The sequence below is a fragment of the Triturus cristatus genome, chromosome 4_2 (genome assembly GCF_964204655.1).
Source record: "Triturus cristatus chromosome 4_2, aTriCri1.1, whole genome shotgun sequence".
NCBI classification, from domain to species: Eukaryota; Metazoa; Chordata; class Amphibia; order Caudata; family Salamandridae; genus Triturus; species Triturus cristatus.
Genome location: NC_140586.1, coordinates 500,105,981 through 500,127,729, shown reverse-complemented (window position 1 = coordinate 500,127,729; position 21,749 = coordinate 500,105,981). Strand labels below are relative to the sequence as shown.

At 44.5% G+C, this 21,749-nt stretch overlaps 1 protein-coding gene across 3 annotated transcripts in view; it reads left to right on the top strand.

Moving 5' to 3' along the window:
* The window catches only part of DNAI3 (dynein axonemal intermediate chain 3), a 958,656-nt gene that overhangs the window by 727,848 nt on the left and 209,059 nt on the right, over nt 1-21,749 (top strand). For all 3 annotated transcript variants that reach the window (XR_014960642.1, XM_085602077.1, XM_085602078.1), the window contains one exon: nt 7,001-7,064. Coding sequence is in view for 2 of the 3 variants with exons in the window: in XM_085602077.1 (XP_085458203.1) it covers nt 7,001-7,064 (64 nt within the window). In the remaining variant the exon portion in view is untranslated. The remainder of the gene's footprint in view (nt 1-7,000; nt 7,065-21,749) is intronic.

Below are 21,749 nucleotides of genomic sequence, written 5' to 3'. Positions count from 1 at the left end.
CCATACCGCGTCTCACGTCTGCAAGAAAGCTGACTGGTCTGCTGCTCCTGATGTCCCACAGACTTCAAAAGGCTCAGCAACACAGGTGGTGGCTCTGCAACTCCCTTGAGGCCTGCCCTGACCTCTCTGCAATTTTGAGGCCAGTATCCCTCGTCGGAACAACTGGTGCCGAACTCCTGTGCACTGTGTCGTCTTGCCATTGCCAAGGCTTGTTGGCTCTGCATTCCAGAGATCTTCGGGTTACAAGAAGCTCCAGCCTCCAGCATCTTCTCCTGGCAAGTTCAGTATCCTAACTGCATCCTCTGCACCATGTACCTTAATCTTTGGTGAGCTGCTTACGTGCCTCTTGCAACTCCTGTGCCTTCTGCCCGTGGGTCCCCTTGAGGGTCTTCTCCTACTCCAGTGGGCTCCCCTGCTTTTTCAGGGCCTGCTCCGACTCTCCTGATTGTGGTGAGTCCCTTGAACCTTGCTGGTCCCAACGTTGCTCCTTCTTATCTTTTCACGCCTGTTGCAGCTGCCAAGGCTTGTTGGTCCTGCGCTGGACACCGAACCCTTGGCTCTCGACTTCCGATGCGGGACAGCTCATGCACGACTCCTGGTCTCAGCATGACTTGGTCCTCACAGCTGCAGCAACAAGGTCACCGTCATCACATCTGAACCTTCCAACATTGGTGGCATTGCTCTTCGGTGCCTCCTGGTCACCTCCGAGTGGCATAGACTCTGTCCACTCTGCTTACAGGTTCTCCTTTTCAAGAATCCACCCTTGGATTCCACCGGCTCTTGCACAGGCTTTGCCAGCAGCATCTTTTTTTTTCAGTCCTTCATTGTGGTCTATGGCGGTTTCCGATGTCACGTCTCACCTATTCCCCCCGCTTCCCTGATGTAGTTATCCTGGCTCCTAGAGTATCCACCGGTGGGGTGACTGTACAACCTTCTGTCTTCCTCTGGGTTTCCTCAGGGTCCACTGGGAAGGGTCCTTCTTTCTCAAAACTACAACCGCATCTTTCCAGTTGACTTCTATTTAGTACACAACTGTGTTTCCACTCTGTACACAGCCTCCGTGGGGTTCCTGGGTACTTACCTCAGGTGGACCTTTTGTCCCCAGCTACTCTGAGTCTCCTGGTCCCAGTCCCGACTTCTGTCGCAGTTCGCATTCCACTTTACTTGTATAAGGTTTGGTCTCCCCCTGGAGACCACTGCATTTTGTGCTTACTTACTTATTGCAATTGATGTATTATTGTGTATTTGAGTTTATATCTCCGGGTAGGAGATGTATCAATGTGTTAGTGACTGTTGTGTAATAAATAGACATACTTTTATATATACACTGTATGGTTCTTTTTCGTTTAACCGACAATACATGATTAGATCTAGTAAAACAAGCTGCTTAACACTCCTTCAAGATAAGCCTGAAGGCAGCTCTCCACAGCTCCCACTCAGGGAGCTTTCGATGGTTGTTTAAGACCACTAAAATCACCATAAGGGTTGTCTGGATCAGTGCAAGGTGCTTCACTTAGATAAGTGTGCACCATATATTAAGCCAGCCTCCTACACGTTGATTTCGTAGTTTTGCAGTAGACATGGGCTATATCACCTACTACGTGCAGAGGTTTTACATGTAATTCATGCGCTTCCATGGCCTCACCCCATGGGAGAGCTAAAGGGGATCTCTCTATCTGGGTTAAATTAAATCTTAGAATCAAAGTTTCTGTTGTTATCACAGTTAGTACAGCATACCAGGCCAGTGGCATGACGAAACTTGAGGGGGCCCACCTGCACAGTACATGAAGGGGGCCCCTCTTACCATACTCAGGAGCTTGGCCGACAGGGTACTGGGATGAAGGGGCCCCCTGGAGCTTGGGGCACCCCGCACTGCGGGGGCGTTTGTTACGCCCCTGTACTAGGCTTTGCTTGTCAAGGATTGTTTTAGCCCTGTCTGTTTTTTTGGTTTGATTTCAACAATAATGATTTTATCAATTCCCACTGCTGTTTGCTTCATAAGTTATTTCATTTTATTATGGGCCTGAAACCTTTGGTGAAGGGTAACATCTCCCAATTACGAGTTTTATTATTTGGGGATTTCAATGCCAAGTTTGATAATGAGCCAACAGAGCCTGACTTTCTGTTGCTCAGGTGGATCTTGTTGGTCTAGTTAATTATTTTCAGTGTTCTGGTCCAAGTAAGCCAACATTCAAAGGAGCGGGACGAAGGTCAACTATTGACCATATATTTGCCTCAAAACATTTCCTACAGTGGTGCCTTCATAACGCTGGGATAGAGACCCAATGGGGTAATCACAATGCTCTATTAATGGAAGGGATGTTCCGATAGGTAGGGCCAAAACTCCGATATGCTACAATGGTATCAATAATCATTCCAAAGATGGCCTCAGGTTAGCGTTGAATCTCATAGATCCTATTGTAATGCTGGACCTTCTTAAAAAGAATCGGCTGCCTTTTTTGGGTGCCTTGGTGAAGGCTCAGGTTTTTTTTTTCTTTACGTAATCAACATTTATGTATCTCTATTAAGAATTCTTTGATGAAACCCCTTAGTCCTGTTTTAGAGCATGTGCACTGGTTTGATGCAAAATGTTCAGCAGGCAATTGCCATCTGAGGAAGGCGCTGTCTGGGACTCCTAGGGATGTTAGGGTGTTTCAGGAGGCTAGTCAGGACTATAAGCTGACCTTTAGGGAGAGGAAGCATTTTCTGCATCAAAAAGACTGGGAAACTCTTGAATTAGCTGCTGCTTCGAATTGCGGTAAGGTATTCTGGGAGACAGCTAACAGGCTTTTGCTGCAAGATGCTCCCTCTAATCAACTCTGAATTTATAATATCTCAGGCCAGCAGTCGATTAAGCATTTCTCCTCCATTTATCAACTGGAGGAAGATCAGGAGTATGAAGTTAAATTACAACTGTATTTAGCCCACTCCACTCCTTTGCATGTTTCACTACAGGAAGTAGAGGACGCAACTCGATCTAGTGGAGGTGGTAACGCTCCGGGTACCGATGGAATACTTGTGGCTTTATTTACATGCAATTTAGTTCTATAGGACCCACTGCTTAAGAACGTATTTAACAACTCTCCATGTAGAAGGATTCCAGAGTCTTTGACCCTCACTATGATCGTGCCAATCTTCAAGAAGGGAGCCAGAGGGTCGCCTAAATAATATTGACCGAGCTCCCTTATTGACAGTTCTGTGAAGATCCTAGGAAGGATTATTTTAATCGGCTTCCAGCATGGGCCAGTGATAACAATATTTTATTCCCATGCCAGTACGGTTTCTGTCCTGGGTTAGGTAGAGTGGAGCAGTACTTGAACTTACACTTGATTGTGAGTGAGTGTACCTTTGCTAAGTGCTGCCCATTGTACCTTTTTGCATGAACAGGAGTAAATTGTGGCTGATGTTAATCAATTTAGGGGAAGTGGACCCTTTAGTTACATTTTTACACATCTTTCTTGAGCATCTAGCGGCAAGGGTATGGTATGGTCTGTCTGGGGAACACTCAGATCTCTTACCGCTAGCGAATGGGGTGTATAAGGGGTGTGTTTTGGCACCCCTGCTTTTTATTTGATAAGTGAATGATCTGAACACCCACTTGTCTAGCTCTACCACGGATGTGCCTAAAATTGCCAGCTCTGCTATCCTGGCATCATTACAGACTGATGATGCGGTTTTGATGGCCAGGACTCCCTGTGCATTGCATATTTTAGGTCAATCTTTTGTGTCATTTATAGGTATCCGTGACCTGCAGACAAATTTCGGGAAATCCCATCTTATGGCCTGTAGGCCTGGTAGGAAATTTTTGACATCATTAAACCTGAATGAACAACATCTCAGCGTGGTATGGAATTTTTGTTATTTGGACATGGTTATTTGGGTATGGTGTTTGATTGAGCCAATTCCTGGCAGCCGCAATTGAATGGAGCACGTCTAAGATTAGGAAGAGTGGTAGGTTGTCTTTTTAATGTATCCCAGAAGGTGTGTGGGAACATCATAATGTCTCTTTCATATATATGGTAGAAAATAGAATCTGTAGGTGGTTGATGAACCTCCTGCACTCTAGTGCTAATTTTATTTTGCACACTGAACTGAATTTAGATTAAGTTTTGGATGCCATTAAACTGGCTCCCCTCCTGCTCTGGGTGAGTGTGTGGAGCAAACATGCAGAAAGTTTTAATGGAGCAGTGATAGTGGACTGTCTTAGCCAGGATAAGGGTCTTTCCATTCCATGGTTGAACTAAGTCAGCAAATCTTTGCTGGCATTGGTCTCCCTGGAATGTTTGGTACCCCTAGTTCAATTGTCACATGGTCAAGTCGAGCTTTGCTCAATGTAACTTTGCACAAAGAGCTCAGGTAGCTCTCAGTAAACATACTGTTTGTAATTATTATGTCACTCTTACGACTGAAGATATAGCACTCTACCTTACTTTGGGGCTTGCGCGCTGGGAGACGTCCCACCTTTTTAGATGTTGGTCTGGAATGGTCTGGCTCTTAATGTGCGACTCTGAAGGGGCAAAGGTGTGGGACAGCTAAGTACATCCTTGCCCCTGCAACAAAATGGCAGAGCAATCTTTGTTGCATTTTACCATCTTTTGTAGTTTTTATTGTACATTTTTTCAACTCTGCCTTAAACACACCTTGAAAATGCTAGCCTTTCAAAAATGCAGAGAGGCATTAATATATCTTCAGGTGCTAAATAGCCCAGACATCTGCTAGAGCTTGTTTACTGAAAATAGCCATCTGTTGTAGACAATCTATGGAGGGGAGTTAGGAGTGAAGGTCTGCTGTGTTTTCCTGATAAATGCATTTTATTTACAGTCCATTATACACAAATACATGTATTTTTAAAGATTTTGTTATGGTTGCTTTTAATGTGAATTTTATTGTTTACATTAAGTGGTATATTTTGATGGACTGTTTGCTATTTTACTGTGTTGTGTTTTATCTTGTGCTTTTATGACCTTTTTTTAAAGATCGCATAAAGATTTTGAAACTGAAACTCATTAGTGCCTAAGCAGTGAGTACCCTGGGGAAGGGTTGGGAGTGGGGAGGTAGGGGATTGTTGAAACTTTGTTGCACTGTGCTTTCTGATGGATACATTCGCCAGTGGATTCCTCACCTTTTGAATTACACCAAAGTGCAGCATTCCACATAAACTTTTCTCAACACTCCCACGCCGACGAGGACATAACAATGGAATTGCTCAGCACGCGACTTGTTATTCATACCGCCCTGCAACAATAAAAATAGATTTGAGCCATAATATTTCTGATGCTATAATATTTTTTGGGGTGTCTCCTCTACAACAGGTTACATCATATTTGTATAATGACTGCAAACAAGTGATAAAACATTAATGTTAAGCTTACGACAAAATAGTAATAAAAAAGAAGGCTGAGATTATGAGGTGGTCTCTTGTATTTGGATGAGTGAAGGTTTTAATCATTCATTTGGAAAGGTAAACATCCATGGGTAGGTGCTGCCAACTGAAAGAAAAGCACATCGATAAAGGAGAGTTGCAATACTTTAAGTCACATTGAAGGCAACAATAGTATTCGATAAAGCTAAACTAAGCCTAATGAAAAATTCAACTGGGATGTTCTGCAGTTACAGGAGATGGAAATTCCATTTGTTTAAGTAGCATGCAGTAATAGGGAGGTAAATTTGTTAACTGATAGTTGGATTAGGGGTGCTTTGTTATAATACACATTTGGTCTCCCATCTGAGAAATTCTTGAGATTTTCAAGTCCTCACTGATGGTAATTAACACTAGCAATATTATCTCTAACTCGTCTTTCATTGGCATATTGTTAAATCTTGCCCCAGAGGTCATACTATTTTGGTGCATATAAAATACTAAGGAATGGTCAGTGTATTTTATCTTTTTGAAAATGATCCTATGGTATCATTCAGCACTTGTTTTGAATGCCCAAAGATTTCAATTTAAGGTCAGAGGTAAATGATCTGATAAAGAGAGTTTTTAATTTGTCCTGCATTCTCATTTTTCAAAGCCTCTCTTTATCTAAGCTTAAATATTTTACTTTTGTTTAAAACATTTTTTTGCTGTGAACAACTTGATTTGGTTCATGCGTGTACCTTTGAAAGTAAGCGCATGAGGCAAACCTTTTGGTAAAAGTTTCATACCCTTTCACATGACACTCAAGGATGATGAAGAAATTGGGATTGCTTCTAGTCTCTTTGTAGGGTCCGGCAAAGACCCTTTGGGCATAATTTTGAGTGACGGTGCAATTTATTGTACTTCATAAATAACGATGCCCTGGCGTGCATTATTTATTGGTTGCGATAAATAGTGCCTTTTACAAGTTTTATGGGAATTGCTTGCGGATTTTAATGTTTAACATTCCAAAATCCGCATTGTGTACAATAAATACTGTACGCTTTTCCCCTGTTAAATGTTGGCAGGTTTGATCTGCCGAAATGTAATGAAGGTTGACGTGTTTAATGCACTTGATAATTATCGGATATGTTAAATACCTACCAACTTGTAATTCCAACCCCTGTGCAAGCGGATTAACACATGGGTCGGAATATACCGACCCACTCGTAATCAGGCCCTTTGTCGTGATGCAGAGCGTCTACTATCTATATGAAGAGACAGTAATAGACACACGGTAAGCCAAAGAAAAGCGTTCCCCTGTCACTGGCTCTTGTGTGATTCACTAATTGAACAGCCCACATTATTCAGCCATTGGTTAATTGTAATTGCCGTTCATGACATAAGGAGTTTGGCCACAAAGCCATTTTGTTGGTGCAGCAGTCGTATGAGTCTGCCAAATGACTGCTTCCTTTGCAATGACTGGGCCGTGCCAATTTTTCGCTGGATTGCAACATGGCTAAATATTTCTCCTGTGTTGCCATAATGGACAATTTTGATATCAGTTTTTGCATGCGTCATCTAAATAAACGCAGTAAATGTCGGTATAACCATCATATTTAGCCCTATCAGTGTAATCATTTAACGTTTACTATCTTTTAGGATGGGGAACTCGTGTATACAGATTGGAAGATGGAAAAAGACAACGACAGTGGAAGAATGAGCAGTACGTTTATTTATATTGTCCTCACAGCATCCTAACCTTTGTTACTTTTAAGTATGAATATTCTTCTGCAGTAAGGGTATTAGAAATTATGTTTTAGGCTGAAAATGTCACATTTCTGTTTAAAGATTACTACCAAAAACAATATATATCAACTAAAACACTGAGAACAAAGTGGAAACCATGAACCAGAACTTTCCGATCTCAATCAGACTTTCTAATGGCGCCTGTATCCCTCTGTAAATTCTGCATTTCATTTGTATGGGCTGGGAGAACACTTTATGCGTCAGGGTGCTGCACTTGCATTGCACAACTCAAACTCTAAATTGGCAACATTCCTGTATATATGTGGCAGCTCCTTGCCCTTCCCTTTAGTCACATTTTAGGTCGAGCCTATAGCGGCAGCGCACATGCGCTGCTCTCTTTGCGAGGCATGCAAAGGGTGGGCGTAGTTGGCAGAGTACCCCTACATGGAATTCTAAACAAAAACTCTGTGCCCTCCCCTACGCAACTCTGTTCCGTCTCATACCAATTAATAAAACAGAAACCTCACATACCTTTGATAATATAGTCATCTCACAAAAGTGAAAATGAAAATACAGCAAGCAGTGAGAGAGGTGATGATTTTGGGGTCCTCCCTAAAATAGGGAGAGAACCAAACAGATACCTTGAACTCCAAGAGCAAATCATGCTGAACGATTCGGGGGTGGTCCCATCCTCCTAGGACCACCCAAAGCACAGTCAGTTATGGGCAAAAATAAAATCCCAACCAAAGGCACTGCAAAGCATTATGAGATGAGATTCTAGAGTGCAGTGAATATTATAGTATCCAATATCAAAACATTCCTCAAGGGGAAGGCTCTCCCGGCTCAGCTGAGAGCTAATACTATAACATTCACTACACTCTAGAATCTCTCCCCATAATGCTTTGCTGGGCCTTTGGTTGGCATTGTATTTTTGCCCATAACTTTGCTTGGGGTGGTCCTAGGAGGATGAAACTACCACCACATTGTTCAGCATGATGTGCTCTTTGTGTACAAGGCATCTGCTTGGTCCTCCCCCTAGGTTAGGGGTGACCCCAAAATCACCATCTCTCTCAATGCCTAATATTTTTCAAAGCTCACTTTAGTGAATTGGATGCATGCTTTTTAGCATGTAAAGGTTAAGTTGTTTTATTAAAGAGTTATGGGTGCAGTAGCTAACTCTGCTATGTGGCAGAGTCGGAATTTCTGCATGTATTCCGTGTTTTCAATGTAATGCGTAGTTAAAATTCTCCACTATCGGAGTTCTTTACAAATGGTTAGTATTCAGTATGGAGTGGAAGCTCTGTGGAAGCTCTGCCCACTCTCAGCCCATCTTTTTCATTGGCTTAGTTCCTAAATGCTGCCTTCCGATTGATTTTAGGCTTGTTAGTCCCTCCTTAGGATGGCCATGTCATCATTTGTATCCTTCCATGGCTACTGGCCCCTTTACTTAGAGTGTTTTATAGGAAGTTTTATTTACATTGTGAGCACTATTTTCTTCCCGTGCCTTCCCCCTTCCGCGGTCCATGCCTTCTCGCCCGCCCGCACTCCCGTTTGCAATGCAATAGGTCTTGCGTAAATGCAAGTCCTATTGCATTGCACATGCTTGTTATAAGCTCCAGTGGCCCAGCGAGCAGTGGAAGTGCGCATTGTTTTTGTCCCCTGCGTCCCCAACACTTGTCCCTGTGTCCCCTCCACTCCAACATATAACCCCCCCATATCCCCCACACTTCCTACGCCCATGCATAGTGCTGCAAATAACAAACGCCGCTGCTGTCACCCCAACAATGATATTCAGACCCACAGCCTTGGGTGAGTGAGGAGCCGCGGTGGCTCTGTCGGGATTCGAACTCTTGACCCGCAAGTTACTCAGATATTTACTTAAAACACTGAGGACGCACATGAACTTACACTCGGTAGGTCGGAATGAGTTAGGTAACAGGTTGGCATCTGCGTGTGGCATGACTGTTATTGTCCACCTTCCACAACCTCTGTTCCTTGCTCGAGGAGGGAGGGAGGCTGGCCTCAGAGTGCCTCCCGCCGCCGGCTTCACAGGAAGCCTCAGCTGTAACCCGACACAGCGGCCACATGCCAGTCCCTCGCGGGTACAGCTGTGTGCCAGCTACAAACTGTGCCCCTACACCTGCGGCAGTGCACAGAATCCCAGAACGACCACTGGGGCGTGAGTGCAGGAGGAGAAGGGGGACATGGCTCTGGCGTGACCCTGCTGCTGGTGGGAGGATGTTGCCCTCCTGGGAAGGAGACGCGGAAAGGGGACTGCCGGAGACACCTGAAACCGTAAGAAAACTTCATTGTCACTTGTGTATGCAGACACTTGTCCTGAACCCGTAAGAAAACTTGACTGTCACTTGTGTATGCACACACCTGTCTGGAACCTGTAGGAAAACTTCACTGTCACTCGTGTGTGCACACACCTGTCTAGAACCCATAGGAAAACTTCACTGTCACTTGTGTATGCACACACCTGTCTGGAACATGTAGGAAAACTTCACTGTCACTCGTGTGTGCACACACCTGTCTGGAACCCATAGGAAAACTTCACTTTCACTTGTGTATGCACACACCTGTCCTGAACCTATAGGAAAACCTCACTGTCACTTGTGTATGCACACACCTGTCCTGACCCCATAGGAAAACTTCACTGTCACTTGTGTATGAACACAGTGTCCTGAGCCCGTAGGAAAACTTCCCTGTCACTTGTGCATGCACACATCTGAGAACCACCAGCAACTTTGCCCTGTTGTATACATCTAGAACGTTCTATAGCTGCAGATTTCTCTGCTCTGTGCTGTGTTTTGTAAGCCACACAACTATTTAATTTGAAACTAAAACTATTTTATTTAATGAACGTGAAAAACGTGCTTTGTAGATGCATCAATCCATGTTTCTATATAGCGTTTAGCCTGTTTCCAAGCACACCCATTCCTAGAGGATAAAGTGATCTTATCAAAAGGAAACTTGCCGGGGAGCAAACCTGTGCAAGTGGGGAAGCCAGGATTATAACTTGTTTTTTGTGTTTGTTTTGGAGTTGATTTGTCAGCCGTTGGATTGGCAAGCAGTTGATCCTAACTACTTGACTGACCCCTGTCAGTCGCTGTAGTATCCTAGTATCCTGCCCATGTTAATGTTTTACCATTTTACCATCTACTCAGCCATTGGAATGTTGCAGTGATGATGCGCATAGGAATGTTGGGAGCCTGTGAGGAGAAGTCACTGTTGAGAGTGGGATGAGCAGCATGCTGGCTGCTCCTGGTGGGGCTGATCTACATATCTTGTAAATCTCTACAGTAAAACATCTTGAACTACTTCTACCTGCCTGGACCTCATTACTACAGTCGCATGGGTTATTAAGGGTAGCTCTGTATCACTAAAAGGGTGTATTTGAAAAGTGTACATCACGTGGTTCCTGAAGATTCTCGTATCCCATTATTTTGCGCGCTGTTGCCACTGGGTACAACGTTCTAAGCCTTTCTCTATGTTCCCTCTTAAATGAGCACTAGCAAAAGGATGGCATCAGACGATAATCTTCTCAAAGCTAATACATAGGAGACAAATTTACTGACTTATTGGTGGAGCCCAGCCGGGTCACGTGGGCAGTGCCATCGAGGTGACCCACCGGATGCCTTCCCTCCTGTGTCCGATTTGCAGTGGGAAGGACCAGTCAATGGACATATGTTGCAGACTTCAAGACTGTGGGTACGTCAATTGGCAAACTAAATAGCTTTGGCTAAACACTTATAAGGTCCCAAAGGTGAGAACTATTGGCTATGCCAATGCTTGTTACATTACCAGGTGCTTGAACTGTAGAACGTACTTGGGGGCTTATTTACAACCCACTTGCACTGCAGGTGCATCACTTTTAATATGGGGAAATGTGAGGCACCGGCGGTGCAACGGGCTAGTAAATAAGCCCCTTGGAGTCTTGCCTGCCAGTTTCAGTGATTTGATTGATTTTTAGGTCTCGCCTACGCAGCGCGCATGTGTTGCTTAGGAGGACCTTTAGCCAATGCTTTGGTCATTTTCAAGCACACACTCGTGCTTGTGGCGGCATCCACCTTGCTGGAGCAAGCAGGGGGCGCGCCACAAGCATGAGTGCAGTGCTTGAAACTGAGCAGACTGCGTGTGCACACATGCAGCACTCCAGGGTGCTCTCTCTCTCTCTCTCTCCTCTCTCGCTTTCTCTCTCTCTCTCTCTCTCTCTCTCTCTCTCTCTCCTCTCTCGCTTTCTCTCTCTCTCTTTCTCTCTGTCTCTCCCGCTCTCTCTTTTTCTTGCTCTCTCTCTCCCCCTCTCTTTCTCTCTCTCTCACTCTTTCCCTTTCTCTCTCTCCCTCCCGCCTCACTCATCATTCCTGGCATTCCTCACGCTACATTCCAATGACTGATGTCATAGGCTTAGAACGCTACATTCCAAAGACGTGATGTCATAGCTCACAACCCTGCATTACACTGGCTTTGTGATGTCAGACTTACAGCGTACTGCCCACTGGCTGTGATGTCATAGGCTTAGAGCACTCCCTTCCAACACTTGTTTGTGATCTGATGAGCTTAGAATGAATCATTCCATCTGCGGCTTGTGATGTCTTCATATTAGAACGCTTAAATGTAATGGTTGTTTGTGATGTCATGAGGTTAGACTGCGTCACTCCAATGGCTGTTTGTGATGTCATGACCTTAGAACGGTGCATATCACCAGCCGTTTGTGATGTCATTAGCTTCGCACGCTTCATTGTAGTGGTTGTTTGTGATGTCACGATCTTAACATGCTCCATTCCAACTGGTGCTTGTGATGTCACAAGCTTAGACTGCTTAATTACCATGCCTGTTTGTGATGTCATAAGCTTAGAACGATGCCCTCCATTGCTGTTGGAGATGTCAGATGAGGCGCATGGTGTATTGTACCGGCAGTTGGGTATTACCCAGAGAAAATGTTGCATTACATTGTTTGTGACATCGTAGCGGCGCTCATGCAACTTTCACAGCTTGTAAGGTCAAAGAGACCAATACACTGTACTGGCTATTTTTGACGTCAGATGGGGCATGTACATCCCACAAACAGCTGAGGATGGCAAGGTAAAGGGCAATCACCATGTGCCTCACTAGGGACACATGCTTAAATCTGGGGCTCTCCATTACCACGGGCTTCCTGTGATGCATTAGGACTACAAGACCCAAGAGTAAGCCAGTACTCAGCGCGGCATCGCTAAACACTTATAAGGTCCCAAAGGCGAGACCTATTGGCTATGCCAATGCTTGTTGGCTCTTGTGTTTGGCTTTTCTCTTGTTTTTGTTTTACGTCTCTTACTGAGCAAATGGTGTTCAAAATGCGTGACTCCCAGCAAATGCAACAAGCATTGGCAAATATAATAAGTCTCAATTATGACTCAGAGAAATATTCCCATTGGCTTTGCAAATGCTTCTTATGCTTTTGCCATCATTTGTGGCAAAAACTATTGTTCTTGCAACTGTGCGTGGCTTTCTTGGATTGGTTAATTTTTGTTCAAAAAGCTATTCCATTATGGCTGTTATGCGTGCATGCACAAGTAGGTACAGCAGCCATCTCAGTCTACCTTTTCTAGTCTACTTTTTCTGATGCCTTATAAAAAGCTATTTTAAGATGAATGTCCCTGTAAACACATTGGGTGGTCCTTTTGATATGGTATTTCATTGTGCATAATAAAAACCATTCCAAAATGTCTGCCTTCCTTGTATGTGCATGCGTGGTAGCTGCCTTGAGATGCCTCGTTTTATGCTATATGAATACGCATTCCAAGAAGGCCACTGTTTGTGCACAAGCTTAAGCAGCCATTCTTGAACAGATTTTCATAAAGCATAAGTAAATGTATTTCAAGATGGGCCACCTGTGTGTCCACTCATTGGTGCCTATTCCGAAATTGTCTAAAACGGTTGAAAAACAAACCAAGATGACCGCCCACCACTGCGTTAAGAGGGCAGCGGACTGAACGCTGTGGGAAGCTAGACAGTCTGTTGTAGAGCAGTCCTTTTAATAAAAAAAAAGCAGAGGGACAGTAAAAGCTTAGAAAGAGGGAAAGAAAGAGAACGAATAAAGTCGTCTCTCATGCTCTGTAATGTAATGTATTGATATCAGCAGTGGAAGCATTCAGCATGCCCAATCAAGACACAGTGAGACTGGAATATTCCTCAGAGGACAAACACAAGGTTAGGGAGGAAAGCCATCTAATCAAAAGCAGAGAGCTCGTAGAGAAAGGCCATGTAATCCCGAGCAAAGGGCAAACCTAGAGCCCACAGTATGTATATTCGGATGTCTGAAAAACGGGCAGTTAAATCTGCTGTTTAAAACTTAAATGGCTGATTGATAGCCATGATCCCAGTTTGCATGGATGTTCCAAACAGCAGCCAAAACTCTTATGCATGCTATGGCCACAAGGGAATGGTGATACAACTAAATAAATTGGTCTCTTGGGCAAGTTTTCCCGAAAGAGCTGATGTGCCTCTGAGTGGAGCAAAGAGGTTGAGGTTTTCGAATGAAACATGCACTTTTACACTTAATTCTCCCTTTGCGAACGACCAGGCACTTGTTCTTGAATCATTTGATAACTGGCTTTGCGCAGTTTTTGAGTCTGGCCTGCGGCATGGCTTTTGGCTCCAGTACCTAGACCTCCATAATTGAACTAATTTAGAACCTGCCTTAGACTCATGGGATGTAGCAGGGAGCTGCAGGGCGCTGCTGTGGGGGTTGAGATTGCAGCACTAGAAAGCTAGATTACAAGCTGCCTTTGAGTTTAACGGTGCCGCAGTGTCATCTAGTGGCCAGTTAATGCCATTGCAGACACTCATTTTCAACATCAGGTTGAAGTGGAACAATGGAGCCTATTCACAAAATGGATTTTGTATTACATGAAATAGTACTATAGCAGTTCTTCACGCATACTAAGATTAACCCCTCCCCTGCTAGGCCTCCCCTCCCCCCCATGCTTAGCCTTTTATTTTGGCTATTTGGGGTAGTTCGCCCTTACGCCCCTGTAACTTTTTGACCACATAAGGTATCCCCACCAAATTTGCGTCCTTTTCTTCCAACATCATGGGGATTCTAAAGGTACCCAGGGTTTGTGGATCCCCCTGAAAAATGGGGAAAAATTGCTGCAAGTGAAAGCATCTGTTTTATTCCCTGCAAATGGTATCAACGAAGAGTTTGTGGGGCTGAAATCACCATTTTCACAGCCTTTAGGGACTGATAGACTTTTGTCAGAAAACCAACATTTTTTTACACAGTTTGGCCATTTTATTGGGACATAGCCTATGTTTGCTATTTTTTATGCTTTCAGCCTTCTTCCAGTTAATGGTAGAAATGGGTATGAAAGCAATAATGGATCCTGGAAAGCTATACATTGTAAAAAAGTAGACAACATTCTGAATTGAGCAAGGGTTCATTTGTGTAGATACTTCAAGGTTTCTTTATAGAAACTAACAGTTGAATATAGGAAAAATTGAAAATTAGTTGAAAAAAACAGCCATTTGTGCCAACGTTTTCACCTGTAACTTCTAATTATGACAGCTGTTTGAAAGCAGCATACCGTTACATCTGTTGGGACCTTTCTGGTTGTGGGGATATATAGGACTTGTAGGTTCACCAAGAATCCGACGAACCCAGAGCCAATAACTGAACAGCGTCTTGCAATGTTTTTTTATTATGTACCTGGTGTCTAGCAATTAATTTGGGAAAATATATACAAGAAAAATCGGTATGAAAGACGCCTATGTATTTCTGAAATTGGAACAAAATATAGAGTTTAGAAACAGTAGCTATATGCTCATTTCCGAAATTGTGAGTACCCATAGTAGCATGGGAATTATAGAACATTTTTCAAAGTGACTTCTTTTTTACACATTGTCTTTCATTTGGAAGGCAGAAATGCATCAAAAGTCAATAGGTAATAACAGTTGCTCTACAATTCTGTGTTACCCTAAGTCTCCTGATAAAAATGGTACCTCACTTGTGTGGGTAGGCATAGTGCCCGCGACAGTAAACTGCTCAAAACCCATCTTAAACACACTTTATTTTTACAGTGAAAACTGGCCCTTTTTTGCAAAGTGCCTAGCTGTAGATTTTGAACCCTAGCTCTGCCGGCACCTAGGGAAACCTAGAAAACCTACACATTTTTGAAAATTAGACACCCAGAGGCATCCAGGATGGGGTGACTTGTCTGGCTCTCACCAGGTTCTGTTACCCAGAATCCCTTGCAAACCTCAAATTTTGTAAAAAAAAAAAAAAAAAAAAAAACATTTTCCCCACATTTCTGTGGTGGAAGTTCTAGAATCTGCGTGTATCCATAAAAATTCACCCACCCTGTATTCCCCAAAGTCTTCCAAGAAAAATGATACCTCACTTGTGTGGGTAGGCCTAGTGCCCACGACAGGAAACAGTCCAAAACGCAAATTGGACACACTTTATTTTTTAGTGAAAACTGACCCTTTTTTTGCAAATTGCCTAGTTGTAGATTTCGAACCCTAACTCTGCCGGCACCTAGGAAAACCTAGCAAACCTATACATTTTTGAAAATTAGATACCCAGGGGAATCCAGGATGGGGTAACTTGTCTGGCTCTCACCAGGTTATGTTACCCAGAATCCCTTGCAAACCTCAAACTTTGTAAAAAAGAAAACAACAAATTTTCCTCACATTTCTGTTGTGGAAAGTTCTGAAAAGTGCATGGATCCACAAAATTCTACCCACCCCGTATTCCCCATAGTCTTCTGAGAAAAATGGTACCTCACTTGTGTGGGTAGGCCTAGTGCCCGCGACAGAAAATGGCCCAAAACGCAACATGGACACACCACATTTTCACACTGAAAACTGACCCTTTTTTTGCAAAGTGACTAGCTGTAGATTTCGAACCCTAGCTCTGCCGACACCTAGGGAAACCTAGAAAACCTATACATTTTTTAAAACTAGACACGCAGGGGAATCCAGGATGAAGTGACTTGTCTGGCTTTCACCAGGTTCTGTTACCCCGAATCCCCTGCAAACCTCAAATTTTGTTTTTAAAAAACCCATTTTCCTCACATTTCTGTGGTGGAAGGTTCTGGAATCTGCGTCGATCCACAAAATTCCACCCACCTATCATTCCCCAAAGTCTTCCGGGAAAAATGATACCTCACTTGTGTGGGTAGGCCTAGTGGCCGCAACAGGAAACGGCCCAAAATGCAACGTGGACACACCACATTTTTACAGTGAAAACAGACCATTTTTTTGCAATGTGCCTAGCTGTAGGTTTTGAACACTAGCTCAGTCGGCACCTAGGGAAACCTAACAAACCTATCCATTTTTGAAAACTAGACACCCAGGGGAATCCAGGATGGGCTAACTTGTCTGGCTCTCACCAGGTTCTGTTACCCAGAATCCCTTGCAAACCTCAAACTTTGTAAAAAAAAAATACACATTCTCCTCACATTTCTGTGTTGGAAAGTTCTAGAATCTGTGTGGCTCCACAAAATTCCACCCACCCCGCACACCACAAAGTCTTCAGAGAAAAATGTCACCTCAATTGTGTGGGTGGACCTAGTGCCCGCAACAGGAAACGGCCCAAAATGGAACGTGGACACACCACATTTTCACTGTGAAAACTGACCCTTTTTTTGCAAAGTGCCTAGCTGTGGATTTTGAACTCTAGCTCTGCCGGCACCAAGGGAAACCTAGCAAACCTATACATTTCTGAAAACTAGACACCCAGGGGAATCCAGGATGGGGTGACTTTTTTGGCTCTCACCAGGTTCTGTTACCCAGAATCCCTTGCAAACCTCAAACTTTGTCGAAAAAACTAATTTTCCTCACATTTCTGTGGTCGAAAGTTCTGGAATCTACGTATAAAGTAAACCACAAATTTCCTACCACCCAACGTTCCTCCAGGTCTCCAGACAAAAATGTACCTCACTCATGTGGGTGCCCCAAGTTCCCGCGATAGGCAAAGGCCCAAAATGTATTGAGGAGACATCAAAATGACCTATCACAAAACAAACTGGTTTTGCAAGGGGAGTCACCTAGGTTTTTGACCCCAGGCTCGGCGGGACTAGACATGCTGGGGAGTCCAGCGAGGTATGGCTTGCGTGGGTCCCCCAACGTTTTCCTACCCAGAATACTCTTCAAACCTCAAATGTAGCTGAAAAAATCATTTTTTTCTCAAATTTCTGTGTGGGAAATTTCCTACCACCTGTTGCCGATGCCACTAACCTTAAGTCCAGCGAGGCTCAATCCACAGGAGCGACGATAATTTCCCCACTCTCTCTAAATCAAAGTACGCATGTGAGCACGGGAAAATCGCATCAACACACATAAACTGACCCAAAGAGATGTGGGGATTAGAACCCTGGAGATATTACTTCTAATACCCCAGCCGGTTACTAGGAAGACCCCGGGACACAGGAAGGGTGATAACCTATAGAGAAACAAAAGAGGTCATTAGAAAAAAGTGCTCCCTCTCCTATTCTCAAGCTAGACTCTCTCCCAAACCCCTACGTTCTATATGGTGCTTGCTCTTTAGAAATAAAACATTTCTCACCCGCTGGACATCTCTGTAGCTCTCTAGACAAAATCCAGTTGTAGTTCTGAAGAATCACCAGTAAATGACGTCTTTACCAGTAGCAGGGGAAGTTATAGCCAAGAAAGAAAAAAAAGCAGACCGCTAACACCCCTATCCTGAGGAGTGGCACTGCTGGGACAAAAAGATGAGGAGCTGTATCTTCTTTGTCGTTTCCCGGTCACAGTTTCAATGAGTCTTCACTGTACTAAAAAAACTGAAGCTTAATTGGTGGCAACGTAAAAAGTTACGCTCTCTTTTAGCGTTAGTTGTCCGGAGAGATACAATGTAGCAGGTAGCGATAAATGAACTCTCTCAACCGCGTCTTCGTCTCTCAGAACGCGGTCACCATAAACAAAATAACTCGAGTTTAAAAAAAAATGTTTGTCCTTCTGAAACCGCTTTCCGTACGCAGTGATTCAAACAATACGCTAGGATAAAAGAAAAATCCTCGGAGGAAACGAATACAAGGTTATTGCCTCTGGGGAACGCTAATCTGACTGCTTTGGTTGCGTCTGAACAAGGAACAAATAAAAAAGGAAGGGAGAGTCTCGTTAATACCTGGTTGCTCCGCTCGGGCTACGGAGCATGGGAGAGCTCGAGTACTAGACATGACGGCAATTTCACTACATCAATAAAGTTCGTCTCTCATCAAAAAAATATGCAGCTGAGAGAGCTAATGCTGGTCCACGAAGGATTCTTGAGAGAGGACGTCAGGGAGTAGAGGAGCAAGGAATCCAAGGAGGGAGGTACACGGAAACAGGAAATCAGCATAGCTAGGTAACTCGACAAAGGTAGTAAGCCAAGCAACGGCTTCTCCAGCTGGTGTGTCTTTTGAAGGGAAGGAGTGTCAACAAACTCCGCCTAACGAGAAGGAGTCAGGGACTGTCTCAAAATATTGTTCCATTTCTACAAGAGCAAGCACCTACGCTTTGCTTAAACTGCAATGAAGTATGCAAGAGGCTTGGTGTTTAACACCACCCAGCGTTCCCCAGGTCTCCTGATAAAAATGGTACCTCACTCGCGTGGGTGGGTCAAGTACCCGCGACAGGCAAGGGCCCAAAACGTATTGACGAGACATCAAAATGACCTATTACAAAACAACCTGGTTTTGCAAGGGGAATCACCTGGGATTTTGGCCCCGGGCTCGTGTGCATCTTGGGAAACTACCAAATCCACACATTTCTGAAAACTAGACAACTGAGGGAGTCCAGCGATGTATGGCTTGTGTGGATCCTCCAACGTTTTCCTACTCAGAATCCCCTGCAAACCTCAAATTTAGCTCATATTTTAGTGTGGAATCACTGTGTCGGCACAATGTCTTACCCACAGCGTTCTTCTTAGTGTCCCGAGTAAAATGACACCTCACAGAAATGTGAGGAAATTTTTGTTTTTTTTTACAAAGTTTGAGGTTTGCAAGGGATTCTGGTTAGCAGAACCGAGTGAGGGCCATACAAGTCACCACATCCTGGTTTACTCTGGATATCTAGTTTTCACAAATGTATAGGTTTGCTAGGTTTCCTTGGGTGCCAGCTGCACTAGGACCCAAAATCAAGTGGTAGGCACATTCCACAAAAAAGTCTGTGCCTAGTGGGCTTTCTGCCACCCTGGGGAGGGGGGAAATCGGGGGCTATTGCGCTGATATGCTCCCAAGGGGGGCAGAAAGACTGTGGCTATTTTGTTTGGGTGGGTGATGACATTGAGATGCCCATTCTGGGCAGCCCCACCCCTTGGTACAAAAAAAGACAGCATAATCGCTGGCGCCTCATTTGCTCTCTGCACCCCCAGGGGGGAGATTAGGGGCTACTGCCCCATCTACCTCCTGGGGGACAGTGGGGGCATTGGCATTCTCATTGTGGGCAGCTCCCGCCCCTGAATTTTGAATTTGTTTACCCCTGTTGCCTAGTGGGCTTTCCCCCCCCCCACAACGGGGCAGATACTATTGCCCCCATCTGCCTCCTGGGGGCAGAAAGGCTGTGGTAGTTTTTTGGTGGATGGGGGCATTGGCCTGCCTATTCTGGGCCGCCCCCATCACCACGTATAAAAAAACAAATCCCTGTGGCCTAGTGGGCTTTCTGCCCCCCCCCATCTGACACGGCCTCTGACGAGAAGCACAAACGCTTCGAAACGCGTAAGGCCAGGGACCAGATACGGGGAAGGGAAGCCGCATGTCTTTCTGAAATAGAGGTTGGCAACCTACCTGTTGTGGAATGCGGTCCCGACTCTGGGGAAACTATGGAAAACATTTTAATGCGGTGCTTCCAGGCCGCGGGGACGACGCACCACTTTCAACTTACGATGGACCTGCAAAGTGAATAGTCACGTTTGAACGGGCGCAGCAGGTGAATAAATTAGGCATGTGGAGTCTCTTCCTGGAGCCCACTGGCGGGATGAACATTGTTGTCCCAAAGAATGTGCAACAGACAGACCCACTGGAGGGTATGAATTGGGCTGAATTAACTACAATCCCCAGCGTGCAACATTAATGACTATTCACGATGAAGGCACACCGGAAGCCATTCAATTAGATAAAAGCACGCAGAGGAATGTGGAAAGCTGTAATTGACTGCCTGCTGAGACGGCCTCTGATGAGAAGCACAAACGCTTCGAAATGCGTAAGGCCAGGGACCAGATACGGGGAAGGGAAGCCGCATGTCTTTCTGAAATAGAGGTTGGCAACCTACCTGTTGTGGAGTGCGGTCCCGACTCTGGGGAAACTATGGACAACATATATATATATATATATATATATATATATATATATATATATATATATATATATATATATATATATGTATATACATTACCTACTGGCAGTCGCCAGTAGGTAGTTATAGTTAGGACCACGTTTCCATAGGAAATCCGCAACATTCTATTTTGAATAACTTTGGCGCCGGTCGACGAATCCTCGCGAATTTTTCAAAATAGGTGGGGCGCTACGCTCCGCTCCTACCCTGAAAGTCTCGGGGGGATTCGTCAAGCGGGGGCTGAGATAAAAGGGGGGGTCCCAAAACACGTTTTTCCCATGCATTTTTCCATAGGACCTTTAGACAGGGCTACAGCCCAAACGGCTGAACAGAATTTAATGAAATTTGGCAGAGAGGTAGTTCCCAGGTCAAGGAAGTGCCTTTTGTAGGTTTGGTGTAAATCTGTTCAGTAGATTCTGAGAAAATAGCCTTTAAATCAATATATATATCTGTGGCAGCTTACGGTGCGCTTACCGTGCGCTTACCGTAAGCTTACCGTACGCGTACGGTGGCGTGCGCGAGCGCGATTCTGATTGGCTCTTAGATCTTAGTAAACATTCAAATCGGTCGAAACCAGGAAGCGGCGGCCGCCATTTTCTCTCTCGCTTCCTGAGTTGGGCAGCAAAAATGAACCCCAAAAATGTGTAAAGAGGCAGTTTCATGAGATCCTAACCACCCAGCATTGATACAGGAGTCCCCAAACCACCCCCAAGCCCAAAAAAAAAAATTTTTTTTTTTTCGGAAAATCGCCGATTACGCTTACCGTACGCGTACGGTAAAAAATTGTAAAAAAAAAAAAATTATCCACCTTCTCCCCACCCCGTGTGCAAATGGTGCCCGAAGGGCACCATTTGTGTATGGCATAAAACATGTAAGAAGTTAACAAAGAATACATTTCACAAAGATGCGCAAAATATGTCCCCCATGTGCGCACGGTGCGCGAAGCGCATCGTGCGTACATGGCCCATCCCCCTTAACGTGGGCACGCGGTGCGCGCAGCGCACCGCGTGACCACTGTGCGTGCACGGCGCTAACTGCGTAAAGTGGGCGCGCGGTGCGCGAAGCGCACCGTGCGCGCACGGAACGAACTGCGTTAACTGGGCGCGCACGCCACGAATGGCGTAAAGTAACTTAGCATTTAAAAAACCTTGCAAATTCACTGAAAAAACCATAGGTTTCACACATGTTATAGTTAGCTGGACATTTTACTGATAAAAAAACCAATGAAATTCCCCCGTTATAGTTACTGCAGGCAACTATAACTCACGCGACCGCAATCTTCTGCTGATGACATATGTGTCTTTATGAAAAAAAAATATTTGTAATATATGTAAAGCTAAAATTT